Below are 24,176 nucleotides of genomic sequence, written 5' to 3'. Positions count from 1 at the left end.
ATTTTCCTTTGTTAATAACACCTCATAAATATGTTAGTCTAAGAGTTTTCAATATTATAAAACTTATTTATACACGGGGGAAAAATCACTTCTTGCATTACCACATTGGAGTTACTAAACCACTGAAAAGACTTATACCATTGGTAAAATATTACGTAGTATTTAACTCTGGATGTCATTACCTCCCAGCAAGAGAAATTGCCAATAAAATTTCAACATTCATTGTAATGACTTTGACTTCGATCACAAAAGCCAAGTTTTATATTTCGACCTGTGTTCAGATTGTTCTTTCCCATAGGGGAGAGAAAAAAAAGAAATGTTTTATTCCCTTAGGCATCTTTCAAACTCATTCATAATCTTTTATTAATTTTAAATTGATACATATTTATTGGAGAATTTTGAAAATAATTTGAAAACAAGCAAAGAAAAAACGAAAGGAAACTACCCATATTTCAGGAGATACCCACTATTACCACTTTTTATGTCTTTCAAATATTTTTCTGTCAGTATATTTTGTTTTACAAAACTGAGGTCATACTATATACTGCAAAACTATACCGTTTTGCAACTTGCTTTTAAAAAACTTAATACCATGTATGTTTTAAATTTTTATTTATTTATTTTTTGGCTGCATTGGGTCTTTGTTGCTGCACACGGGCTTTCTCTAGTTGTGGCGAGCAGGGGCTACTCCTCGTTGTGGTGCGCGGGTTTCTCATTGCGGTGGCTTCTCTTGTTGCGGAGCACGGGCTCTAGGCGCGCAGGCTTTGGTAGTTGTGGCACATGGGCTCAGTAGTTGTGGTGGCTCACGGGTTTAGTTGCTCCATGGCATGTGGGATCTTCGCGGAACAGGGCTCAAGCCCGTGTTCCCTGCATTGGCAGGCGGATTCTTAACCACTGTGCCACCAGGGCAGTCCCCAGAAAACTTAATACAATATTAAAAATGTCTTTATTGGTAAAAATTCATCTTCATAATTTTAACAGCTATCATTCCTTTATCTGGAAATACAGTAACTTATTTAACCAGTTCCCAATTATTGGACATTTAAATTGCCTGAACTATTTTCCTGTTACATACAATACAATGTACATCCTTGAGGCAAAATCTTTACGTACATCCTCAATGATACTTTAGGATAAACTTTTAGGAGTAGAATCACTGTCACATTTTTAAAAATAATTTTTATTGTAGTATAGTTGATTTACAATGTTGTGTTAGTTTCTGCTCTACAGCAAAGTGAGTAAGTTATACATATACATATATCCACGCTTTTTAAGATTCTTCTCCCATATAGGTTATTACAGAGAATTGAGTAGAGTTCCCTGTTCTATACAGTAGGTCCTTATTAGTTATCTATTTTATATATAGTAGTGTATATATATCAATCCCAGTCTCCCAGTTTATCCCCCCTTTTCCCCCCATAACCATAAGTCTGTTTTCTACATCTGTGACTCTATTTCTGTTTTGTAAATAAGTTCATTTGTAGCATAATTTTTTAGATTCCACATGTAAGCGATGTCATATGGTATTTGTCTTTCTCTGTCTGACTTACTTCACTCAGTATGACAATCTCTAGGTCCATCCGTGTGCTGCAAATGGCATTATTTCATTCTTTTTTATGGTTGAGTAATATTCCATTGTATATATGTACCACATCTTCTTTATCCATTTCTCTGCTGATTGACATTTAGGTTGCTTCCATGTCTTGGCTATTGTAAATAGTGCTGCAATGAACATTGAAGTGCATGTATCTTTTCGAATTATGGTTTTCTCTGGATATATGCCCAGGAGTGGTATTGCTGGGTCATATAGTATTTCTATATTTAGTTTTTTGTGGGGTTTTTTTTGCGGTACGCGGGCCTCTCAGTGTTGTGGCCTCTCCCATTGCGGACGCACAGGCTCAGCGGCCATGGCTCACGCGCCCAGCCGCTCCACGGCATGTGGGATCCTCCCGGACCAGGGCACGAACCCGCGTCCCCCGCATCGGCAGGCGGACTCTCAACCACTGCGCCACCAGGGAAGCCCTATATTTAGTTTTTTAAGGAACCTCCATACTATTCTCCATAATGGTTGTACCAATTTACATTTCCACCAACATTGTAGGAGTGTTCCCTTTTCTCCACACCTTCTCCAGCATTTATTGTTTATAGATTTTTTTGATGATGGCCAATCTGACCAGTGTGAGGCTGAATCACATTTTATTTATCTAATTAGGCAATGCATGATAGATGTACAAAAATTCAAAAGGAACAATAGGATATTCAGTGAAAAATAAGCCTTCCTCCTTGCCCTCCCTCCAGATATTCTTCTCCCTCCTGGAAGGCAGCTACTTTTAGTAGTTTTCATTTATTTTTGCAGAAATATTTAACGCATTTATAAGCTTTTACATATAAATCCTTCAGTGTGCATATTAAGAAATTGGTAAAATGGTTTCACTAGTGAAATTTGCTTTATAATTTTATATGCTAGATAATCATAGGCACAAAACTTTCTACAATAAAGCAACATTGAGTTATTTCAGTTCTGTATTATCCCTTAATTTAGATTATACTTTTATATAATAATATGTCATTTATCAACTACCGTTGTTAGTATTTTTATCTTCATGGTACACTTTTAAAACTTTTTATTATAGAAGGTTTCAAACACACCTGAAAGTAGAATAATACAATGAAGCCCCAAGTATCCAACTAGTATGCACATTTTAAGTCTTTTAATAAACAGTGCCAAGTTTTTCTCTATAAAAGTTTTTTACCGATTTATGCTCCTATCTACATATGAGATTTATATTATCTTCATTTTTGTACTGTTGAATTTTATAGCTGCTGCATCCAATGTTATAGGTATATGTTTTTAAGTAAGAGTAACTCGGTGGCAGGGATGGAAAATCTAGCACAGTAATGCCAGTCAACTTAGTGTCGCTTCCTGGTTCAGTGTGTTCAGAAGAATGATGAGAACAGATGCAGGATCTGTGGGGAAAAGTGCAAGGATTGATTAACAATGTCTACTACAGGGAAAGCGGGGAGGACTGTTGGCACTCGAGTCATATAGTTTGCTGATTCTGCTTTAGCTTATGGGCATAGCAGCATGCTTTTGTATCATTCTTTTGCTTAGTAGCCATAAAACCCAATTTGGCTTATTAAAAGGTGATGAGACATTTCTGTGTACCTATAGATTCCCCAATGCCTGCTGTCATATTGACAGGTTTTCTTAAAAATAAGCTGCTCTTTTTTTTTTTTTGGCTGCGTTGGTTGGTCCTTGTTGGTCCTTGGTCCTTGTTGGTCCTTGTTGCTGCACGTGGGCTTTCTCTAGTTGTGGCGAGCAGGGGCTACTCTTCGTTGTGGTGCAAGGGTCTCTCATTGCGGTGGCTTCTCTTGTTGTGGAGCATGGGCTCTAGGCACGCGGGCTTCAGTAGTTGTGGCGCATAGGCTCAGTAGTTGTGGCTCACGAGTTGCTCCGTGGCATGTGGGATCTTCCCGGACCAAGATCGAACCCTACATTGGCGGGAGGATTCTCAACCACTGCACCACCAGGAAAGTGCCATACGTTGCTCTTTTGAAATGAACTCAGTGATGTTGGAACACACGTAAAGAGCATGCTGCTGCACCATCATTAGGGGAGCAAGTGCAGGGGTTGTATTGTTAGAAGCAGGAAAGGATGACATTTGTCCAGTCACACAGCTTTACCTGGCTCCAAGCAGGAGCATGGATTTGTTGAAGTCTGTGGTGTGGTTTGTGGTCATGGAACAGAGAAGCTAACTGATCCACAGTGAATCAAACCCCAAATCTTATCATTTTAAATTCCATGTTCCCATTTACTGAGCTAACCAGCCACAACAAGAGTAAACTAAAAACCAACATAAAGTATATCAAGTATTTGAGAACTGCTTTTTCATAAACCAATGGATTGGTAAATCTGGAAGGCATCTTGGAGATTGTTTAGATCAGGCTTTGGCAAACTACATCCCAAGGGCCAAATACAGCCCACTGCCTGTTTTTGTAATTAGAGTCGTATTGTAATATAGCCAGGTCCATCGGTTTACATATTGTCTGTGGCTGCTTTTGCACTACAACAGCAGAGCTGAATAGTTGTGACAGACTATACTGACCACAAAGCCTGAAATATTTATTATCTGGCCCTTTATAGAAAAAAATTGGCAACCTCTTATTTAAACCAGACTTTTCATTTTAGAGATGTGGAGATTGGGAATCAAGTAGGTAACTTGAGAAAACAGCTGGCAGAATTCCCCAAATCCCCAACATCAGGATCCAGAGCTATCATCTCTTAAGATTTTGGTAAGATAGAGAGCATTTTTACATCTTCTGGAAGCCCTACTCTACCTTCTTAGGCAGGGCGTCACTCCCTTCTCCACTGCCTTTCAGGCATACGCAATGAAGACAATGAGAACGCCCTCCTCTACTCATACAACACCTCACACATTCCTTAATCATTGCAGTTATCGTGCGGAATTGTAATCATTTGCTTTTCCCACTAAATTCTGAGTTCATCGGAGGCAGGGACCATGCCATATTTGTCTTTGTAGCCCAGGTTACAGAATAGATATCTAATAACTATGTGCTCAGTGGCTGGCATTTGCCACTTCATCTTCTGTGGCTATTTTAAGGTAAACTTCAACTATTGTGAAGATAAAATGCAAACATTGTGATTTATAATTTTCTATTCCTGACCAACACCCCCCACTGAGATCCATCAATAGGAGATGTCCAGGGCCAAATACTATGGATAGAAGGCAAAAGTCTCAAATATTTTCATTGTATTTGCTAAGAAATGGCCTCAGAGCCAGTCTTGACCTATATTCCTGGCAAACGGACAAGAGGCTGATGTAAATCAAGGACAATGAGGATGCAAAAGAGATGAAAGATTTTTAGAATCAATGGGACATTATGGTTGATTGTGCACGGATGCTGAGTGTCAGAGACTCTCTAGATTCTGTCAAATTTCAGAATGCAGGAGGAAGAGCACATTGGACGAGGGAGGTGTGAGTGGGAAGGGGGTATAGGGTGTGGGTGGAGGTAGATACGGTACAATCAAGTGGGGAGATTCAGTGGACAGTGGATTATATGAATCTGGAACTTTCATGCTAAGTCTAGGTTTAGATGAAATCATTCAAAGAGTAGATAGAGATTAAGAGAGGAGATTAGGAGCAGAAACCTAGAGATCACCAAAGTAAGGACTGAACACAGTAAGAGGAACCCCCACTGAGAAGGAACCCCTGGAGACGTAGGAGGAAGACAAAAGGTGGTGTCCTAGAAGCCTAGGTGGAGAGGAGAAATGCCAAGTAAAACTATTTTGAGGGGAAAAAAATATATGATGCTTTGGATTTAGTGATTTGGAGGTGTCTGATAACCTTTTGTCTATCCGATCAATCCTTTCACACACTGGCAACTGGAAATATTTTGGAAGGAAAGGAAAACTTTTCTTATATGTCAGTCACTAAAAGTATAAAGCTGGTAGGAAAGATGATGTGCTTTTACACAAATTTGTTCACCTTTTCCAGAATATGTGTATCAAATGAGGATTTATACTTCCATTATCTCAGGCTTTTAATAAGTTCTAATAAAAACCCATTTGTGCTGTTCAGATTATACTCTCCCAATGGATGATTTGTCATCATCTGATATTTTATGCTGATTTGAGTACTTTTATATGATGGGCCTAAAATAAAACCAAACCTTCTCAATACATAAAATCATGTCCAAATGGGAGTTGTCTTGAGCTAGAATATCTAAAATCTTTTTTAAAAGGTTAAAAAGCAATGCTTATTTAGTGTATGGTAACAGTCAATAAGTATTTGTTGAATGAATGTGTAAATAAATAAATGGTATATTCTCCTATAATTTTTCAACTATATATTGTGATTTTAAAACAAGTCCACAAATTCTTTGACACTCCTCTCACTAAAAGCGGGGTCTAATTCCCATCCCCCTGAATAAGGACCAATTTTAGTGACTGGCTTTTAGCAGATAGAATGCAGTGGACCTGACCCTGAGAGTCTTCCAAGACTAGGTTAGAATAGACAGTCCTCTTCCGCCTGGCTGGCTCGTTCTCTTGGACCCTGTGACTTTGGGCCCTTGAGCTGACAGATGTGTAAGAAGTCTAGCTACCCTGAAGCCACCATGCTGGAAAGAGCACATAGGCATGGAGAGAGTTGTCTGAGGAGCCTCAGCTGTTCACAACCCCAGGTGACTGAGTTTTCCCAGGATCACCCGCCACACCTCTGAGTGACTGAGCCATCCAGTTATTCCATTCCTCAGGCTTCGAGCCACCCTCTATAGCATGCATGGCAGGGATGAGTTCTCCCCGCTAAGCTCTGTCCACATTGTAGACTTGTAAGCAGGATAAATATTGTTTAAGTCTCTAGGTTTGAGGGTAGCAACCACAGTAATGGGAACATTCCCTAATTAGAACATCGGCTATATGTTGCCATGAGATTCTTATTGCTTGATCGCCATGGAGAACATTATGATCCTTTAACACATTCCCATTCTGGCTAATTCTCTCTGTGGGAGGGGGCATTCCTGCAGTCACCTACTACTCCAGTAGCCACTGGGTAGAACAGCCTTCACTTCCTTTACCTTTCCTCAATCTAAGGGAAAATATCAGAAATGTTGCCTTCTAAAATTGAAACACGTAAAATCGCCTCTTTCAAAGCAAACTGCCTTAAGATGGGGTTTGTGTACATGATATGATAAGTGATGGGTTTTTCCTTGTCTCTGCCCTAAAAACAAGGACGTACTGGAATATGTTTCAGTATAATCGGAGAGTATCCTCAGGACAGGAACAAAGTAACTGTAAAGAAAACCACAGCCTCATAAACCTGTGTGAGGCAGTGATGTGGTAAGTGAAAAATGGTGGGTGGTGTAGAGTTTTTTAAAGGCGATCGATACCACCATTTCAGTGTTTTCTAGGGAAGAAGGTTTTATCATTATATATTTTCTAGGCCACAATATGCCTAAACTGGAGAAAGAACAATCTATTGTAATTCTGTCTCATTAGCGTGCTTTCCCAATTGGAAAATTCTCGTACAGATGGATGATATATTTGACAAATAGAGCACCCAATATAAATGAATACATGGTATTGTATTTTTCTAAATTGATCTATGAATTTGGTTAGTAATACATTTGTTCCCCTGAACTTGATCACTTCAGAGAAAGCTTTTAATATCAATTTCCTAGACCACTGAAGACCACTGGCATCTCCACCAATGTAATGATGCCTCATAGGATTCTATAGGAAGCTGCTAGCTAGTTTCTTTCTTTCTTTGATGTAAGTTTAGCTATAGCAGGAAATGGTGTGTGATTCGAAGAGGCTCCCAAACATAAGTCCTCATCTGGATGACTGCCAGATCAAATAGTACTTTCTAGACCCAGTGTCAGGGAGTCTGGTTTCTTCCACAGCAGGACCCATCTTCTGGCTTTAGCTTCATGGTTATAACTTCTGAGACTTCAGGCCTCTAATTCTATTCAAATGTAAACATACCACTCTGGTGAGTTTAGATTTACATGCCTAGTTTGAATGGCCTCATCTGCAAGTCATTTGGAAAACTAAATATAACAGTCGTTTACTATATAAGTAGCTTTCAATTCAAAAGAGGGAGATGTAATTAATTAAACTGCATTCTGATTCTAGTACTACACATTCTTTAATCATTTTATTAATCGCTTCAGAGAAATCAAGCAATTTTAAAATGCAATATTAAAATTATGTAGAATTTTACCTTAGAAGAGGGGGAATCATTACATCTGTCAACTTTTTCCATTAAATCCTTTTCTTTCTTCTCCCTTTTAGCCCCTAATCCTTCCCTCTTTCACTTTGTCACCTCCCACTAGACAGGTAACTTGGATATACAGATGATGTCCTTTTATTTGTCTAAGATTAATCCAGCTGTTAATAAATTAGATTTTTTTATGAAAAATACAACAGTTTTAAGTCATCCTACGAGCATATACAATTTAAATTTGTTATCAGGGTGACACCACTAATAAGCTGAAATGGCCTTCTTACCTCCTATCTTGAACCTCCCTAGGAACTGAGTCACATGCTTACATTTAAAGATAAAACACCCTCCTAGGGGAAAACAGGAATGGAAAAATAATTTTTTTTTTAACCCTGGGAAGTTCAAAAAGATAAGCCATTTCCCTGAGACATCTCCATGAAGAAGAGTTTCACTATTTGATTTCCTGTTAGATATTTAAAGGTATTCTGAAAGCCCCCATCTTCAGGGTTAACATGTAAGTGCAGTAAGCTCTGTCACAGACGATCCCTTTAAAATGCAGCCCAACAGTCTTCCATTAACATTTAATTTTTCTGATTTTCCACCTATCAAATCTCCTGCTTGATCAGTGGTACTTGGGTCATTAGCTGCCTCTCCATTCTACCTTCGAACTATTCTTTTGATTCAATTCCGCACAAATTATTTCAAAGTGACTGTCAGGGACAGCTTTGTGAGTTCGTCTTTAAAGTCAGTGCAGGCACCTCTCGGCTTGGCTTCCACGAGGCTGGCGGGCCTGGGAGAGCCGAGGCCCCAGCTCCTCCAGCAGCCGCAGCAAAGCGCTGCCCGCGGCGCTCCATCAGCACCACGCTCGCTGGAGGCTGCAGCCGGGTGGGTGCCCGCAGCGCCCACGCCGCGCTCAGCGGAGCATCCAGCCCGCAGCTGCCCTTGCCTGGCGGTGGCGGCTGAGAGTTCTCCGTCCCGTTGTTCAAGGCCCGGGTCAGGACGGCGGCCACGGAGACGGCTGCCCTGTAGATACACGTTTTTGTGACCTCAGAACGATGGGTGTCTCTCTGTAATGGAACAGGTATCCAGCAAAGTCGGTTGTAAAACAAAACTCTATAAATAAATCTCCATATCCCTGTCCAATAATTTCCTTTATAAAAATCAAGGAAACAGCATCAAGGAGAAAAAGAAAAAAGCAAAACACAATCCTCACAGCTTTATATGTTTAAACCTCACTTTGTTCCCAACATGACTTAAAGTGATCTGTAAGGCTATGTAAAACTGTAACAAGAGAGTGTACATTTACAAGTGGAAAAGGATAAAAAACAAGGGTGGAGACATAAAATAGAGCCAGGAGCTAGGCTTTAAAAAATGTCTGAAATAATGGCCTCTGCTCTGGGCGGGTCACAGTTTGGCTCTAAATTATCTAGTAGCCCTTTGTCAGCTAATGGCATCACCCCAACAATTCAATTTGCTTATGAGCATTTTGGGGGAGGTGGGGAGAGAGGTCAGGGTGAGGGGTGAAAATACAGGCGAGTCTGGCCAACTCCCTTTTCATTTGGCTCCATGTAGGAGTAGATTTTAACATATCAGGAACAGAAAACATCCTAGACCATGTGCCCTTAAAGCAATCCTCCTCGACTATTGTTCTTCTGAGGCAAGGCGCTTGTAAATACTGGAAGGCATTGAATTCAGAGCAGAGGTAGGCTTGGCCTGCCAAAAACAACCTTAAAGTTGTGTAAAGCTGCTGTGTCTCTCCTCTCCTCCACAGTCAGACAGCTCAAGAGATTGATCTGTTCTTGCTGTCTTCATTTCTTCACTTCCCCCTCACTCCTAAAACCATTCTAATCCGGATTCTGCCCCCACCATGTCACTGAATCTGATCTTGCAAAGGTCTCCAAAGTATTCTTCAGTTCATCTTTTATTTGGGTCTCAGGAGCATTTGGAAGTTGACGTCTCTCTCCTTCTTAAAAATATTCTTTGTACTTAGTTTTCCTAATGTTGCAGGAAGGGGAGTCCCTTTCAGGGTCCAAGAGTGGGCCCTTGTCTAATACTGGGAAATGAATTGTCTGAGGAGACACACGTGCTGACAAAGCAAGAGACTTTATTGGCAAGGGGCACCTGGGCAGAGAGCAGCAGCGTAAGGGAACCCAGGAGAACTGCTCTGCCACGTGGCTCACAGTCTCAAGTTTTATGGTAATGGGGTTAGTTTCCCAGTTGTCTCTGGCCAATCATCTTGCTTGGCCCATAATTGGTCTGACTCAGGGTCCTTCCTGGTGGCATGCGCATCTCTCAGACAAGATGGGTTCCAGCGAGAAGGATTCTGGGTGGTTGGTAGGATATAATATTGGCTGACATCTCCTCCCTCCTTTTGGCCCCTCCCAGATTCTCCCAGTTAGTTTTTGGTGACAGCACCACATTCCTTATCGGGACCTCCTGTTGTGAGACAACTCATGCAAGTGGTTATCATCGTGCCTGGCCAAGGCGGACCGTTTCCATCAACAGTTCCCTAACACTAACACCACACTTCGTGGTTATTTCCCTCTTCTCTGGTCATTCCTTCTACCTCTCCTCCATTTGCTTCTCTTTTCCACCTGACCCTTCAATGTTGGTGTTCCTTGGGATTCTGTTCTAGTGCTGAAAAGAACTCCAGATCTGAGAGAGTTCACAAAAGTATTGCTGTCATATAGACCAGCAAAAATAATACTTCTCATCTTTTGTATCCCATAGTGTAGAGTTTCATGAAGTTCTTGTTAACCAAATAGCAGTGGTAGACGTGGTATGTTGCCTCCTTGCTCAACCTCTGTTCCAAATGCCTTCTGGTGCCTTTCCTTTACTGCAGACTCTGGAGAGCTAGGATCTACGTTTCTCAGACTCCCTTGCAGCTAGAGTTTCAAATGTGATTTTGGTTTCATCAGTCAGAAGTCCTCGTGTGAAATTTGAATTTGGAACTGAATTGGGTGGGGAGAGAAGCAGCAGGATCTGAGTCAACCGTTTAGCAGGTGAGGATCTAGCAAACGTTACGAGGCTCTGGAGCCAACAATTCTGGTAGGGGCTTAATGACTCCTGGACTGCAGTTGGGGTAGTGTGTTCATAAATGCAGTGATTCTGGTGACAGCCTCCTGACTTCTAGCAGCTCCCTTAACGGGCCTATCAGGAAAAAAAAAAATTGTCCAAGGTTTGGAAATGGAGATTAGGGGCTGTCTTTCAGGGAAGTGCTGGGTATTGTCTAGTGGAGCTTTATAGAATTTTCAGATGCTACACAAATGTGCACTTGATTGATTTTCTGTTGACCAGGTTATTTTACAACTCTGTAAGGTAGAAAGTTACTTGTAACAAACTACAGAAATGCAAACACTTCTTGTCCATAGAAAAGCAAATTAGTTTTTCTCTGATAGATATACAATCAGCTTTTGCCCTGAAAAAAAGATAATCCCAAACATTACTTTTTCATTGCCCTAGGAGTACACTAATATAGGAACCACTAGCCACGTGTGGCCGTTGAGCACTTTAATGTGGCACGTTTGAATTGAGATGTGTTGTAAGTGTAAGATACACACAGATTTCAAAGACTCAATATAAAAGTGTGTAAAATAGCATGTTCATTTTATTTATTGTTTATATAGATTATATCTTAATATTTTGGATATATTGGACTAAAATAATTTGTTTAAATTAATTTACGTATTTTTTACTTTTAATGTGGGTCCTAGAAAAGTTTTAATTATACATGAGGCTCACATTACAAGGCTGTTAGACAGTGCTGCCTTATAGAATTTTAACCAATTTTACATCTATTAGCAAGTTGAGTTCAGCATTCCTGATTGTATGCATGAATATATATGTGTAATATACATACGTGTAATATAAATTCTCCTTTGAACCAGATGTAACATCTTCTATGTTCCCTTATTGTGTTGAATAGAAATCTTTGACACATGTCATATTGTATTTGCATGAGAATCACAGTTTTAACATTTTATACTTTAGCAGCCAATTCTACAGAGTTGCTCCAACAGGCCCATCCAAATCTGTTCTTCCAGCCCTTCCAGTGATTTTGTAAGGACCTACTTCACTATATTAAATTCCATTGTAAAATAGCTAAGGTGGTTTTCATTACCTGCTACTGTACCCTGTCTGATACAATAGCTAAAAATTATCGAGTTCTTACTATTCTCTAGATATTGTATAAAATGCTTTACACAGATTCTCTTGTTTAATCTTCATAACAACTCTCTGGGGTAGGCTATATACTCTCCTTTTTTTACAGATGAGGCACTTAGAGTTTAAGAAAGTTGCCCAAGATGACCAGTTAAGAAGTGGTAACTGGATTCACATCCAAGCAGAACGACCCGAAAGTCCACTCCATTACCACTGTGCTGCCAGCATTTATTTTCTTTCTACAAAATGAAACGGAAGAGCATATCTGTCACTTTGTTGACCTGGAAACTGTGGTGTGGCAGAGAAGCTAGAGGTTTCAATCATGCCTTCACTTCTTCTGCCTTCTCTGCATCCAGGCCCTTGATTCAGATTGACTGGTTCTCAGAATCTCAGACATAGCTCATGCCTGGGTAGTTCTTCCAGACTCTCCCCCAGATGAGGAGGTTGAGTGACATGCTATTTTCCACTGCAGCTGAGAAGCAGCTCCACCAAGAACAAGAGGTTTTACTAGTGTAATTGCATTCAAGTGTGTGACTTGGAGGCTCACAGAGCTTGCTAAGCAGGCTGTCCATCATCTTTGGCAAAGGTAGAGAACAATTACGCTATAATAACTGCTTTTAAGGGCCTGCTGGGTGTCAGACATCGCATTAGGCAATTTATATACCTTCTCTTTAATCTTTTCAATAACTCAGTGAAGTATTATCCTATTTTAAAGATGAGGAATCTGGTCTCAGTTTAATTATGGATATCCTAGGATTCCCTTTATAATCACTGAACTCTTCACTAATTGTGGGCTACATATCTAACAGAAACTTTAGACATTATATCAAAATACGTTCAGGGGCTTCCCTGGTGGTGCAGTGGTTGAGAGTCCACCTGCCAATGCAGGGGACACAGGTTCATGCCCCGGTCTGGGAAGATCCCACATGCCGCGGAGTGGCTGGGCCCATGAGCCATGGCTGCTGAGCCCGTGCGTCCGGAGCCCGTGCTCTGCAACAGGAGAGGCCACAACAGTGAGAGGCCCATGTACCGCAAAAAAAAAAAAGTTCAAATGCTTGTATTGATAATGAAGAAGTATGATATTATTTGTCCACATGTAACTAAATAAGGAAACTTGCTAAAGAAAGAATAGCAAAAATATTATATGCTATCCTTTCATTATTAATGCTACTTTGAAAGCTTGAAATGAGCAGACAACTCAATATTTTCCAACATGCATCACGTTAGCTTTTAATTCATTAGCTGTCTTTTCCTACTGTTTGCTTTCTTGCTGTGGTCTACATTTTATACTGGTGCTACAGAGCTATGTGAAAGGATTATGCTGCCCCACTTTAGTCCCAGGAAATAGAACTGCTATGAATTATTAATAGTATTGGCTTTCTAATGCTTTAATTTCACCTCTTTGTTTCAGAGAAGGATATTAGTTAAATGGGATTTTTTTTTACCACTCAAGGAGCTTACTACATTTTGTAGGAAATGCTGACTTGAGTTATAGGAAAGATGGTCTTACGTTGATTTCCATCTCTACCTGTGATGGATCCTCCAATCATTCCACTCCTCTGTATCCTTGCTTAGTGATAGGTTAACAGGGAAGTTTTCAAACTGTGCTCTTCAGAGCCCTTGGGATTCCCCAGTGGTTCTCGAGGTGCAGCTGGCAGAGAGAAAGGCCTGGGGGGAAGGTTCTGCACACCCAGGCCCCGACCATTCCCTTGTTCAGAGAAGCACTTCACTCCTGCTATAAGCAGTAAGCTTTTGTGCAAGATTATGTTGGAAGAAAGGATTCTTTTCTTTAAAAAGGAGCTTAAAAATCCTGAATTAATACAGCAAATACAATAAATAGGTGTCTGTACATCTTTGGGATACTAAGAAAAATGTCTAAGGATTTTTATTGGATGATCGCAACATGTATGAGCATATACAACCAATTGTCCGCTGAATTTGACCAAGGTGGCGGCAAATCAGGTGACTGGGTTTGCAGGATGGACTTGGCCCTCTTGTGGTGTTGAGATAGTCACCCTGAACTGAGTGGAGTCGGTTACTATGTTTATTTATGTAGTGAGTAAACTCACAATCACAAGAAATGCAGTAAAATCTGGGGGCTGGCAAAAGTATTTATACATGGACAGATTCCCATGAACCACAGGCTTATATTCAGCTTATTAGGTCGATCCATAGGCTTCTAACTTTCTTTAAGAGACTGAATATTGTCATTATTTGAGTTATTTCACAGGGGACTTCCATCAGCAAAATATTTACTCATTTTCTGTAATAAGAGCAACTATTTCTTTACCTTTCAAAGAGTGGGGGGAAAAAAGCAGGAGGGTTTTGTTTTGTGTGAGGTAAAAATCGAAGAGTTAACAGGTTATGCTCAGGGTTCCTTTCTGTGTGTGGACTGTGTAGTCCCTATACAGTCTATGCCGCTTCCTCTCATGCATGGAAGCTACAGACCTGAGGAGGGCAGGCAGGTGACAGACTCCATTCATTCAGTAAATATGTATTGAGTGCCAATTATCACTGGGCATCATGCTAGATGTTGGGGATACAACAGTGTGTAAGACTCTGACCCTGCCTTCTTAGAATTTGCATTCTTATGTGGAGGAGGCACGTAGTGAATACATAAACAATCATATAAACACAGCAATTATAAAATGTGGCAATTCCCATGATATACACAATAGCATGGGAGTAGGGCCCTTTTTAGATAGGGGCAGTCAAAGTGAGGTCTCTGAGAGGGCAGAAACCTCAGTGCATTTTAGAAGGCCACAGCTGGCCTCTTTGCTGGCTGCCAAGGCCATAAATGTGTGGCACTCACTGTACTTGACAGCTAAATGTGTGCCATCAGCACCCACGAATTAGAGACAATGCTGTGGAAAACCTGAGGGGACCAATAGTTGGTGATTCTCTGAATAGGAACAGAAAAACACAGCACAGTTAATTTATTAAATGAAGAGATTTTTCCTTGGTCACTTAACATTTATCAGCACTGTGTTTTATTTGTTTTTCTTTAATGCAAAGATGGCCTGAAGAATACTTAAAAGTAATATGTACAAGATCATTGTCCTTTGCCATTCCATAAAAAATTGTTTTCACAACTGTGAAAACATGTAAGGAATGTATCCATAACGGAATTCCTGTTTCTGTTATTTCTTTATACTTGTTAACGGCAACATGATTTTGGTAAAAGAATTCAACTTTACAAAAATTAGTTTTATTTTCAAAATTTCTACATAAGGCATTTATATTAGAGGGAAGGGAGGACATGGTTATCAAGTAACATGACTTCTGTCAATAGAATTTTCCAGTTTACATTCTCATTCTTTCATTTTTATTCATTGAACCTTCTTACTGTTTTTTAAAGCCTACCAGTGGATCATGTTGCTTAAATAAAAATACCTGAAAGATATACGCACACAAAGCAGACTCAGATTTACAGCAGAAATAATGGACTTGGGTCTTGTTCGAGAAAATATAATTCACCCATCCATCCAGCCATCCATTCAATATTTATTGAGTCTATGAAACTGATACGTAAAATATGCTGGAGTTAAGAGCGTGTATTAGTGTATTATGATTCTGTTGGGTGCACACAGTTCATGATTCAATCTTTCTCTGCATAGTTACTGTAGCAATTCTCTGACAGGCATGTAAGTAGCCAAAATGTGGCTAGAGAAGCTAAAATAAAGAGCAATTTGAAATTATCCACTGTGTTAAAAATTGACTAACAGAATGAATTCTGGAAAAATACATGGGGTGGTTTACCTAGGCAACCACAAAGAAAAGAGAAACTATTGTATCACCAAGGAAGTTCAGTAAGCCATCTGATTACAATATGAGAAATCACTAGTTTCTCTGTATACCAGTTTAAAAGCATGATGATTAAAAAGCATCTTGTTCAAAACAGCAAGAAAAATAGAACATATCTAAGTATAAACTTACCAAGAAATATACAGGACCTGAATTTAAGCAAACAAAATTTTAATGAGGAACATAAACACTTGAACAAAAGTAGACAAAACTGTTACTTTTTTAAATACAGTTTTCTTGAAGTTTAATAATTTTTCAAAGTAATTCAAGATCAGTCAAGAGAATGTATTTCTTTTTTCAAAAAAGACATAGCTTAAAAAAAAAAAAAGACATAGCTTGGTTTAAATCACTGTACTTGGTTTCTAAATGGGTTTTTAAAAATAATTTACATAGATTTCTTTTTTGTCTTGCTTTATGAGAAATACTGATCAGCATATTGCTTCTTTGAAAAGGGGGGTCAAATCACCCAATTCTTTGTGAGAAATAAATTATTAATTATTGACTTCACTTTATTCATAATCAATACTCTACTCATAAATACTTTTTTTTTTTTTTTTTGAGGTACGCGGGCCTCTAACTGTTGTGGCCTCTCCCGTTGCGGAGCACAGGCTCCGGACGCGCAGGCTCAGTAGTTGTGGCACACGGGCCCAGCCCCTCCACGGCATGTGGGATCTTCCCAGACCGCGGCATGAACCCGTGTCCCCTGCATTGGCAGGCGGACTCTCAACCACTGCGCCACCAGGGAAGCCCCATAAATACTTTTTATTCATAAATATTAATGAAAAAGTAAAAGGAATATTGAATAATTTAAATACATATAACAAATTATTTTTAAATTTTTATTTTATATTGGAGTAGAGTTGATTAACAATGTTGTGTTAGTTTCAGGGGTACAGCAAAGTGATTCAGTTGTACATATACATGTATCTATTCTTTTTCAAATTTTTTTCCCATTTAGGTTATTACAGAAGACTGAGCAGAGTTCCCTATGCTATACAGTAGGTCCTTGTTGGTCATCTATTTTAAATATAGCAGTGTGTATATGTCAATCCCAACCTCCCAGTTTATCCCTCCTCTGCCCCCCCCCAGCCACCTTTTCCCTTTGGTAACCATAAGTTTGTTTTCTAAGTCTGTGAGTCTATTTCTGTTTTGTAGGTAAGTTCATTTGTATCTTTTTTTTTTTAGATTCCACATATAAGTGATATCATATGATATTTATCTTTCTCTGTCTCAGTTACTTCACTTAGTATGATAATCTCCAGGTCCAACCATGTTACTGCAAATGCATTATTTCATTCTTTTAATGGCTGAGTAATATTCTGTTGTATATATGTACCACATCTTCTTTATCCGTTCATCTGCTGATGGACATTTAGGTTACTTCCATGTCTTGGCTATCATAGACAGCGCTGCAATGAACATTGGAGTGCATGTATCCTTTCAAACCATGTTTCTCTCTGGATATATGCCCAGGAGGGGGATTGCTGGATCATATGGTAATTCTATTTTTAGTTTTTTAAGGAACCTCCATACTGTTCTCCATAGTGGATGTACCGATTTACATTCCCACCAACACTGAACCTCACTTTTCCCCACAACTTCTCCAGCATTTATTGTTTGTAGACTTTTTGATGATGTCCATTCTCACCAATGTGAGGTGATATCTCATTATACTTTTGATTTTCATTTCTCTAATAATTAGCGATGTTGAGCATCTTTTCATGTGCGTTTTGTTCATCTGTATGTCTTCTTTGGAGAAACGTCTATTCAGAGCTTCTGCCTATTTTTTGATTGGGTTGTTTGTTTTTTTGATATTGAGCTGCATGAGCTGTTTACAGGTTTTGGAGATTAATCCCTTGTCAGTCGCATCATTTTCAAATATTTTCTCCCATTCTGAGGGTTGTCTTTTCATTTTGTTTATGGTTTCCTTTGCTGTGCAAAAGCTTTTGAATTTAATTAGGTCCCATTTGTTTATTTTTGTTTTTATTTCTATTACTCTAGGAGATGTATCAAAAAGATATTGCTGTGATTTATGTCACACTGCTTTTCCTATGTTTTCCTCTAAGAGTTTTATAGTATCAGTTCTTACATTTAGGTCTTTAATCCATTTTGAGTTTATTTTTGTGTATGGTGTTAAAGAATGTTCTAATTCATTTTTTTACATGTAGCTGTCCAGTTTTCCCAGCACCACTTATTGAAGAGACTGTCTTTCCTCCACTGTACAATCTTGCCTCCTTTATTGTAGATTAATTGACCATAGGTGTGTGGGTTTATTTCTGGGCTTTCTATCCTGTTCCATTGATCTATATTTCTGTTTTTGTGCCAGTACCATACTGTCTTGATGGCTGTAGCATTGTAGTATAGTCTGAAGTTAGGGAGCCTGATTCCTCTGGCTCCATTTTTCTTTCTGAAGATTGCTTTGGCTATTCGGGGTCTTTTGTGTCTTCATACAAATTAAGACTTTTTTGTTCTAGTTCTGTGAAAAATGCCATTGGTAATTTGATAGGGTTTGCACTGAATCTTTAGATTGCTGTGGGTAGTAAAGTCATTTTGAGAATATTGTTCCAATCCAAGAAATGGTTTATCTTTCCATCTGTTTGTGTCATCTTTGATTTCTTTCGTTAGTGTCTTATAGTTTTTGGAGAACAGGACTTTTGTCTCCTTAGGTAGTTTATTCCTAGGTATTTTATTCTTTTTGAGGTGATGGTAAATGGGGTTGTTTCTTTAATTTCTCTTTCTGATCTTTCATTGTTAGTGTATAGGAATGCAAGAGATTTTTGTGCATTAATTTTGTATCCTGCAACTTTACCAAATTCATTGATGAGCTCTAGTAGTTTTCTCATCGCATCTTTAGGATCTTCTATGTATAGTATCATGTTGTCTGCAAACAGTGACAGTTTTACATCTTTTCCAATTTGGATTCCTTTTATTTCTTTTTCTTCTCTAATTGCCATGGCTAGGACTTCCAAAACTATGTTGAATAAAAGTGGTGAAAGTGGACATCCTTGTGTTGTTCCTGATCTTAGAGGAAATGCTTTCAGCTTTTCACCATTGAGAATGACGTTAGCTGTGGGTTTGTCATATATGGCCTTTATTATGTTGAGATATGTTCCCTCTATGCCCACTTTCAGGAGAGTTTTTATCATAAATGGGTGTTGAATTTTGTCAAAAGCTTTTTCTGCATCTATTGAGATGATCATATGGTTTTTATTCTTCAATTTGTTGATGTGTATCACACTGATTTGCAGATATTGAAAAAATCTCCTGGTCCGTATCTTCCCGGACCAGGGCACGAACCCACGTCCCCTGCATCGGCAGGCGGACTCCCAACCACTGTGCCACCAGGGAAGCCCTTTGTTGATGATTTTTGCATCTATGTTCATCAGTGGTATTGGTCTGTAATTTTCTTTTTTCCTGGTATCTTTGTCTACTTTTGGTGTCAGGGTGATGAGGGCCTCAGAATGAGTGGGAGTGTTCCTTCCTCTGCAATTTTTTGGAATAGTTTGAAAAGGATAAACTTTTCTCTGTTTGATAGAATTCACCTGTGAAGCCATCTAGTCCTGGACTGTTTGTTGGGAGTTTTTAAATCATGGTTTCAATTTCAGTACTTGTGATTGGTCTGTTCATATTTTCTATTTCTTCCTGGTTCAGTCTTGGGAGATTGCACCTTTCTAAGAATTTGTCCATTTCTTCTACGTTGTCCATTTTATTGGCATACAGTTGCTTGTAGTAGTTTCTTATGATCTTTTGTATTTCTGTAGTGTCCACTGTAACTTCTCCTTTTTCATTTCTAATTTTATTGATGAGTCCTCTTTTTTTTCTTGATGAGTCAGGCTAAAGTTTTATCAATTTTGTTTATCTTTTCAAAGAACTAGATTTTAGTTTCATTGATCTTTTCTATTTTTTTCTTTGTCTCTATTTCATTTATTTCTGCTCTGATCTTTATGATTCCTTTCCTTTTACTAACTTTGGGTTTTGTTTGTTCTTTCTCTAGTTGCCTTAGATGTAAGGTTAGATTGAGGAAAGAACCTCATTTTAGATGCCTATGTATGCACTCCAGTATCTAGAATATACCTTGCATGCTACTTAAATACTTATTGAATTAATGGGTACTATTGGATTATGTGGTTCTTTTACACATTAACAGGGAGTGGGAAAAATATATATCTCATTCCAATCACATCCTCACTAATTAGATAAAAATTTGTGTAAAAATTTGTGACCAGTTATTTTTTGGCTAGGAAAACTCTTATGTCTGCCATTTCCAGACCTGAGCCACCCCTATCAAAGGCAAGGGCAGCACATGAAGAGTGAGGTCTTAGGGCTTGCCAAGCAACAGATGACGAGAATACTCCTAGGTGAGTAGGCACGTCAGGCAAGACAGTTCCTAGCAACATGGATGACATGTGTGGAGCCATGGCACAGAGTGGCCCTCCCCCGACACACACACACAGTGTAAACAGAGCTGACTCACCTAACAGCATGACCATTCTGCTCCTACCAATGGTGTAAATTCCTCCTTGGCCATAGGTCTAGCCAGTGAAGAAGTTCTTGGTGGTGTTGAAGATCAACTACAGGTAGATAGTCAAGCTCTCAACTAGTTAAATACACAGAGCTCAGGTGGATTAGTCATTGCAGCTTTGATGTCCACTAGTCCAAGTCCTGGACTCAGTGGTTCAAGTTCCTCTCTTATTCTTGCTGGAGCCCATTCAAATATGGCTTTCACTCCACCAACACTGTTCTTGTCAAGGTCATCAGTGACCCCTGTGTTACTAAACACAATGGTCAATTCTCAGTCCTCACCTTACTTGACCTGCTGGCAATGTTGCCCCAGTTGATCTCTCCCTGTTCCCAGAGGGCGTCATTTGACTCTCAGGACACAATGCTCTCCCAGTTTTTCTCCTACCTCACTGGATGCTTTCTTTTTCTTTGCTGGTTCTTCTTCTACTTCCTGAGCTCTTAACATTGGGATGCCCTACAGTGCAGTCTGTGGACCTCTTTCCTTTTCTATCTACATTCATTTTCTTGGTGATCCCATCCATTCTTATGGCTTTCAATGCTATCTACAGACGAATTCCAAATTTCATCTCTCCAGATTCATAGATCCAGCTGCCTACTCAACATCTCATTTAGATGTTTAACAGACATCTCAAATTTAACATTCCATAACTGAACTTCTGATCTTTCCCCCAAATCTGCTCTTCTCCCAGTCTCTCCATTTCAGTAAATGACAATTCCATCCTGTAGTTTTTCAAACCAATTGTAGTTTTTCAAACCAATAACCCCAGTATCATCCTTCAGTCTCCTCTTTTTCTCACACCCACATCCAATCTGTCAGCAAATCCATTGACTATACCTTCACAGTATATCCAGAATCTGATCACTGTCACCACCACCACTGCTCCTACCCTGGGCAAGTTACTTAACTCTTCTGTGTCTCTTTCCTCATCAGTAACTTAGGAGGACTAATGGACTATAGCTTACAGGGTTAATGTGTGGATTAAAGGAGATAGTGTATGTAAAGAATTTAGCACAGTGCTGAGCAAACAGGTAGTGCTTCATAAATGTTAGCTTTTATTTCTATTGGCCTTTCTTTTCTAGAAGGTTTCAAGGAGATTTGACTGGTAATGTTGAAGCCATCAGCCGTTTTCATAATAACTGAACTTCATTCTTCAACACATGCAATTTTGATTAAGATTTCAACTAAATGAGTTGAAGAAAAGAAAATGTTGCTGTGCTGATGGCTTAGCTTATGAAAAAGAATTTTAAAAAAGCTCACCTTACCCAGAAAAATTGTCACAAATAAGAATCAAAAAGGGGGTTAAAACTACTATTTGTAAAATAAATAAGATACAAGGATGTAATGTACAGCACAGGGAACATAGACAATATTTTATAATAACTTTAAGTGGAGTGTAATCTATAAAAATATTGAATCACTATGTTGTACACCTGAAACTAATATTGTAAATCCACTATATGCCAATAATAGAGTTAAATAACACAAGGGCAATCTTGAATCATTGTCATTCTTCTCCAGCCTGATTAAGAGTAATTTTCAGCTAGTCAGACAACTTTAGCTTAGAAAATATTCTTAATTCAAGGTTATGTGAGATTGTTACATATGATACTGCACAGCTGTACACAGCACTAGCTTCACAACCTCAAAGACTTTTGGGGATATGAGGAAACTTGTAGACTGTTTCTACAACTGGGATAACAGCCATCATTTGTATAAAACTGCCTCCTGGGCTTCCCTGGTGGCGCAGTGGTTGGGAGTCCGCCTGCCGATGCAGGGGGCGCGGGTTCGTGCCCCGGTCTGGGAGGATCCCGCGTGCTGCGGAGCGGCTGGGACCGTGAGCCATGGCCGCTGGGCCTGCGCGTCCGGAGCCTGGGCTCTGCAACGGGAGAGGCCACAGCAGTGAGAGGCCCGTGAACCGCAAAAAAAAAAAAAAACAAAAAAAAAACTGCCTCCTATATTATTATTAACCTGTAGTCCCACTTAATCTGAAATGCCAACTAATTATTAGTAGGTAGAAAGATTCTGGAAAATCCTTAATATCTGAGGTGTTAGCAATTACAGTAATCTTGGAATTTATATGAAGCATCTAAGTACCAAATGTATAAATTATCACTTATTAGTGATATGTATAAATTAGACACATATCACTAATAAGAAAAAACACTATATAAGCAGAAAAAGTTTCAGAACATTTACTCTGTCTCTTTAATGCACTTTGGTTTTTGAATAGATAAGAAAAATATTCATCTAATTTTATTTTAATGTTTAAATAAAGAATCAATGTGATTTTTCCCACATTCTTTCTTTCTCATTCTGCACATACATATATATAATCTACCATGTGCTGGGTAAGGAGAAAAACTCATGGTGCATTGTTTTTCTTCTTTATAAAAATATTTTTATCCTTTTGAATATAAGAGCTAGGTAGTAATGGCATCGGATGTTTTAAGAGGAGGGAAATAACCCCAATATGAAATCATCCAGAGTTGACTGTGCTTAATTTGTCATTAGCTTTTCTTTGTCCACATTTAATTATATGTTAAACTCTGTGGTATTCTGATATAAAATTTTCACGTTGTACAAATCATGTATATATTTCACATTATATGCAGAAGTTACTTAGTAAACAAACTCCCATTATTACTCATCGTGGGATCATTTTAGCTAGTCTATATATACTAAAATGCTAATTTTTATTTGTTTATTTTTTGTAGGAAGTCCTGGCTGAGCAATGTTGGAAGTCCTAGTTCTCGCATCGATCGCACGACCTTTTCCAATGAAAAAACCATCTCTAAACTTGAATACTCTAATTTTACTATTCGATACTAATAGGAGAAAAATTAAAATTGTAACGCTCATACTGCACAAAAGACATTATGTATTCTTAAGTCTATATACTACAATGATAGTAGCAGAGTAGGGTAAAAAAAAGGAACTTTCTGTTCTGAAAGCTACAACATTATATGTTACTAAAAATATCTGACACTGAAATAGTTTTGCTCAAATATGTTTTTAACAAGCCAAAACTTAGCGTTCTAAAATTTAAAATGTCATTACAAAATATTTAATATTAATATTTTACTGTATTTAAACTTGTCTCTTGGAATCTTTAATTCTAATATTATGGCATACATGTTATTTGGCTGGACATAAAATAAAGTTAACCATGTAAAAATTATTCTTAGGTATTGTTGTCTGAATTGCATTCTAAAATCTCTGAATAATAATTTGTTGTTAAAGTTGAATAATTTGTTTAATAACAACAACAAAATAACCAGTAGTTAGATATAAATGTATATGATGATCAGCATAGCCCTAAAATCAACAGTTTCAAAAACTCTGGTTAAATGAGAACATGACTCAGTACTTCGGTTGGAAGTACTTAATGCTTTCTAGGAACTATATTGTTCTGTACAGTGAACAGACGAGTGAAGAACCCACACTGGTAGTGTAGCAAGCTGCAAGGTTTATATCCACAAACACCCACAATGGATGGCCTATGAACCAGAAAAGGAACTGAGAGTCTAAGTAAATCATACTATCCCCCAAACTTGGCCCATCATCCAGAGATATTCACATACAGTTGATAATTAAGCAACATAGTATTTTAAGGGGAAGGTTTATTTCTATACTACAGAATTATACTCTGGAAAATGGGAGACCTTTAACTCAAAATACTGGGGAATTTCAAATTTGTAGGTATATACTTACATATTCCTTCAATGATTTACAAGTTTTTATAACAATGTCCATTAAAACAAAGGTTTACCTGGAATTTTATACATAAAGCAAGTGGAAAAGAACTAGAATGATTGAAATCGGGGTCTGTGGAGCCCTGCACACTTGGTCTCAGTTTTCCCTCCCGCATCTTGTCCTCAGCAATCGTCCAATAATTTCAAATGCCCTGGGAATACAGGCTAGAAACCACCATTCTGTATCTATGGAACAAA

General features: G+C 38.7%; 2 protein-coding genes across 2 annotated transcripts in view; one reads left to right on the top strand and one right to left on the bottom strand.

Annotated features, from left to right (window-relative positions):
• The window catches only part of TSPYL6 (TSPY like 6), a 36,072-nt gene extending 15,402 nt beyond the window's left edge, over nt 1-20,670 (bottom strand). Inside the window, 2 exon segments of the mRNA XM_065891571.1 lie at nt 8,498-8,806; nt 20,611-20,670. Of these exon segments, the coding sequence (XP_065747643.1) occupies nt 8,498-8,806; nt 20,611-20,670 (369 nt within the window).
• ACYP2 (acylphosphatase 2) overlaps nt 1-23,551 on the top strand; it is a 165,815-nt gene extending 142,264 nt beyond the window's left edge. The window contains exon 4 of the mRNA XM_065891358.1: nt 22,941-23,551. Within this exon, the coding sequence (XP_065747430.1) occupies nt 22,941-23,055 (115 nt within the window). The 3' untranslated portion in view covers nt 23,056-23,551. The remainder of the gene's footprint in view (nt 1-22,940) is intronic.
• The last annotated feature ends 625 nt before the right edge of the window (nt 23,552-24,176 follow it).

This window comes from Phocoena phocoena, chromosome 14 (assembly GCF_963924675.1).
Source record: "Phocoena phocoena chromosome 14, mPhoPho1.1, whole genome shotgun sequence".
NCBI lineage: Eukaryota > Metazoa > Chordata > Mammalia > Artiodactyla > Phocoenidae > Phocoena > Phocoena phocoena.
Note: the sequence above shows the minus strand (reverse complement) of the source record. Positions and strands in the feature narration are given on the sequence as shown.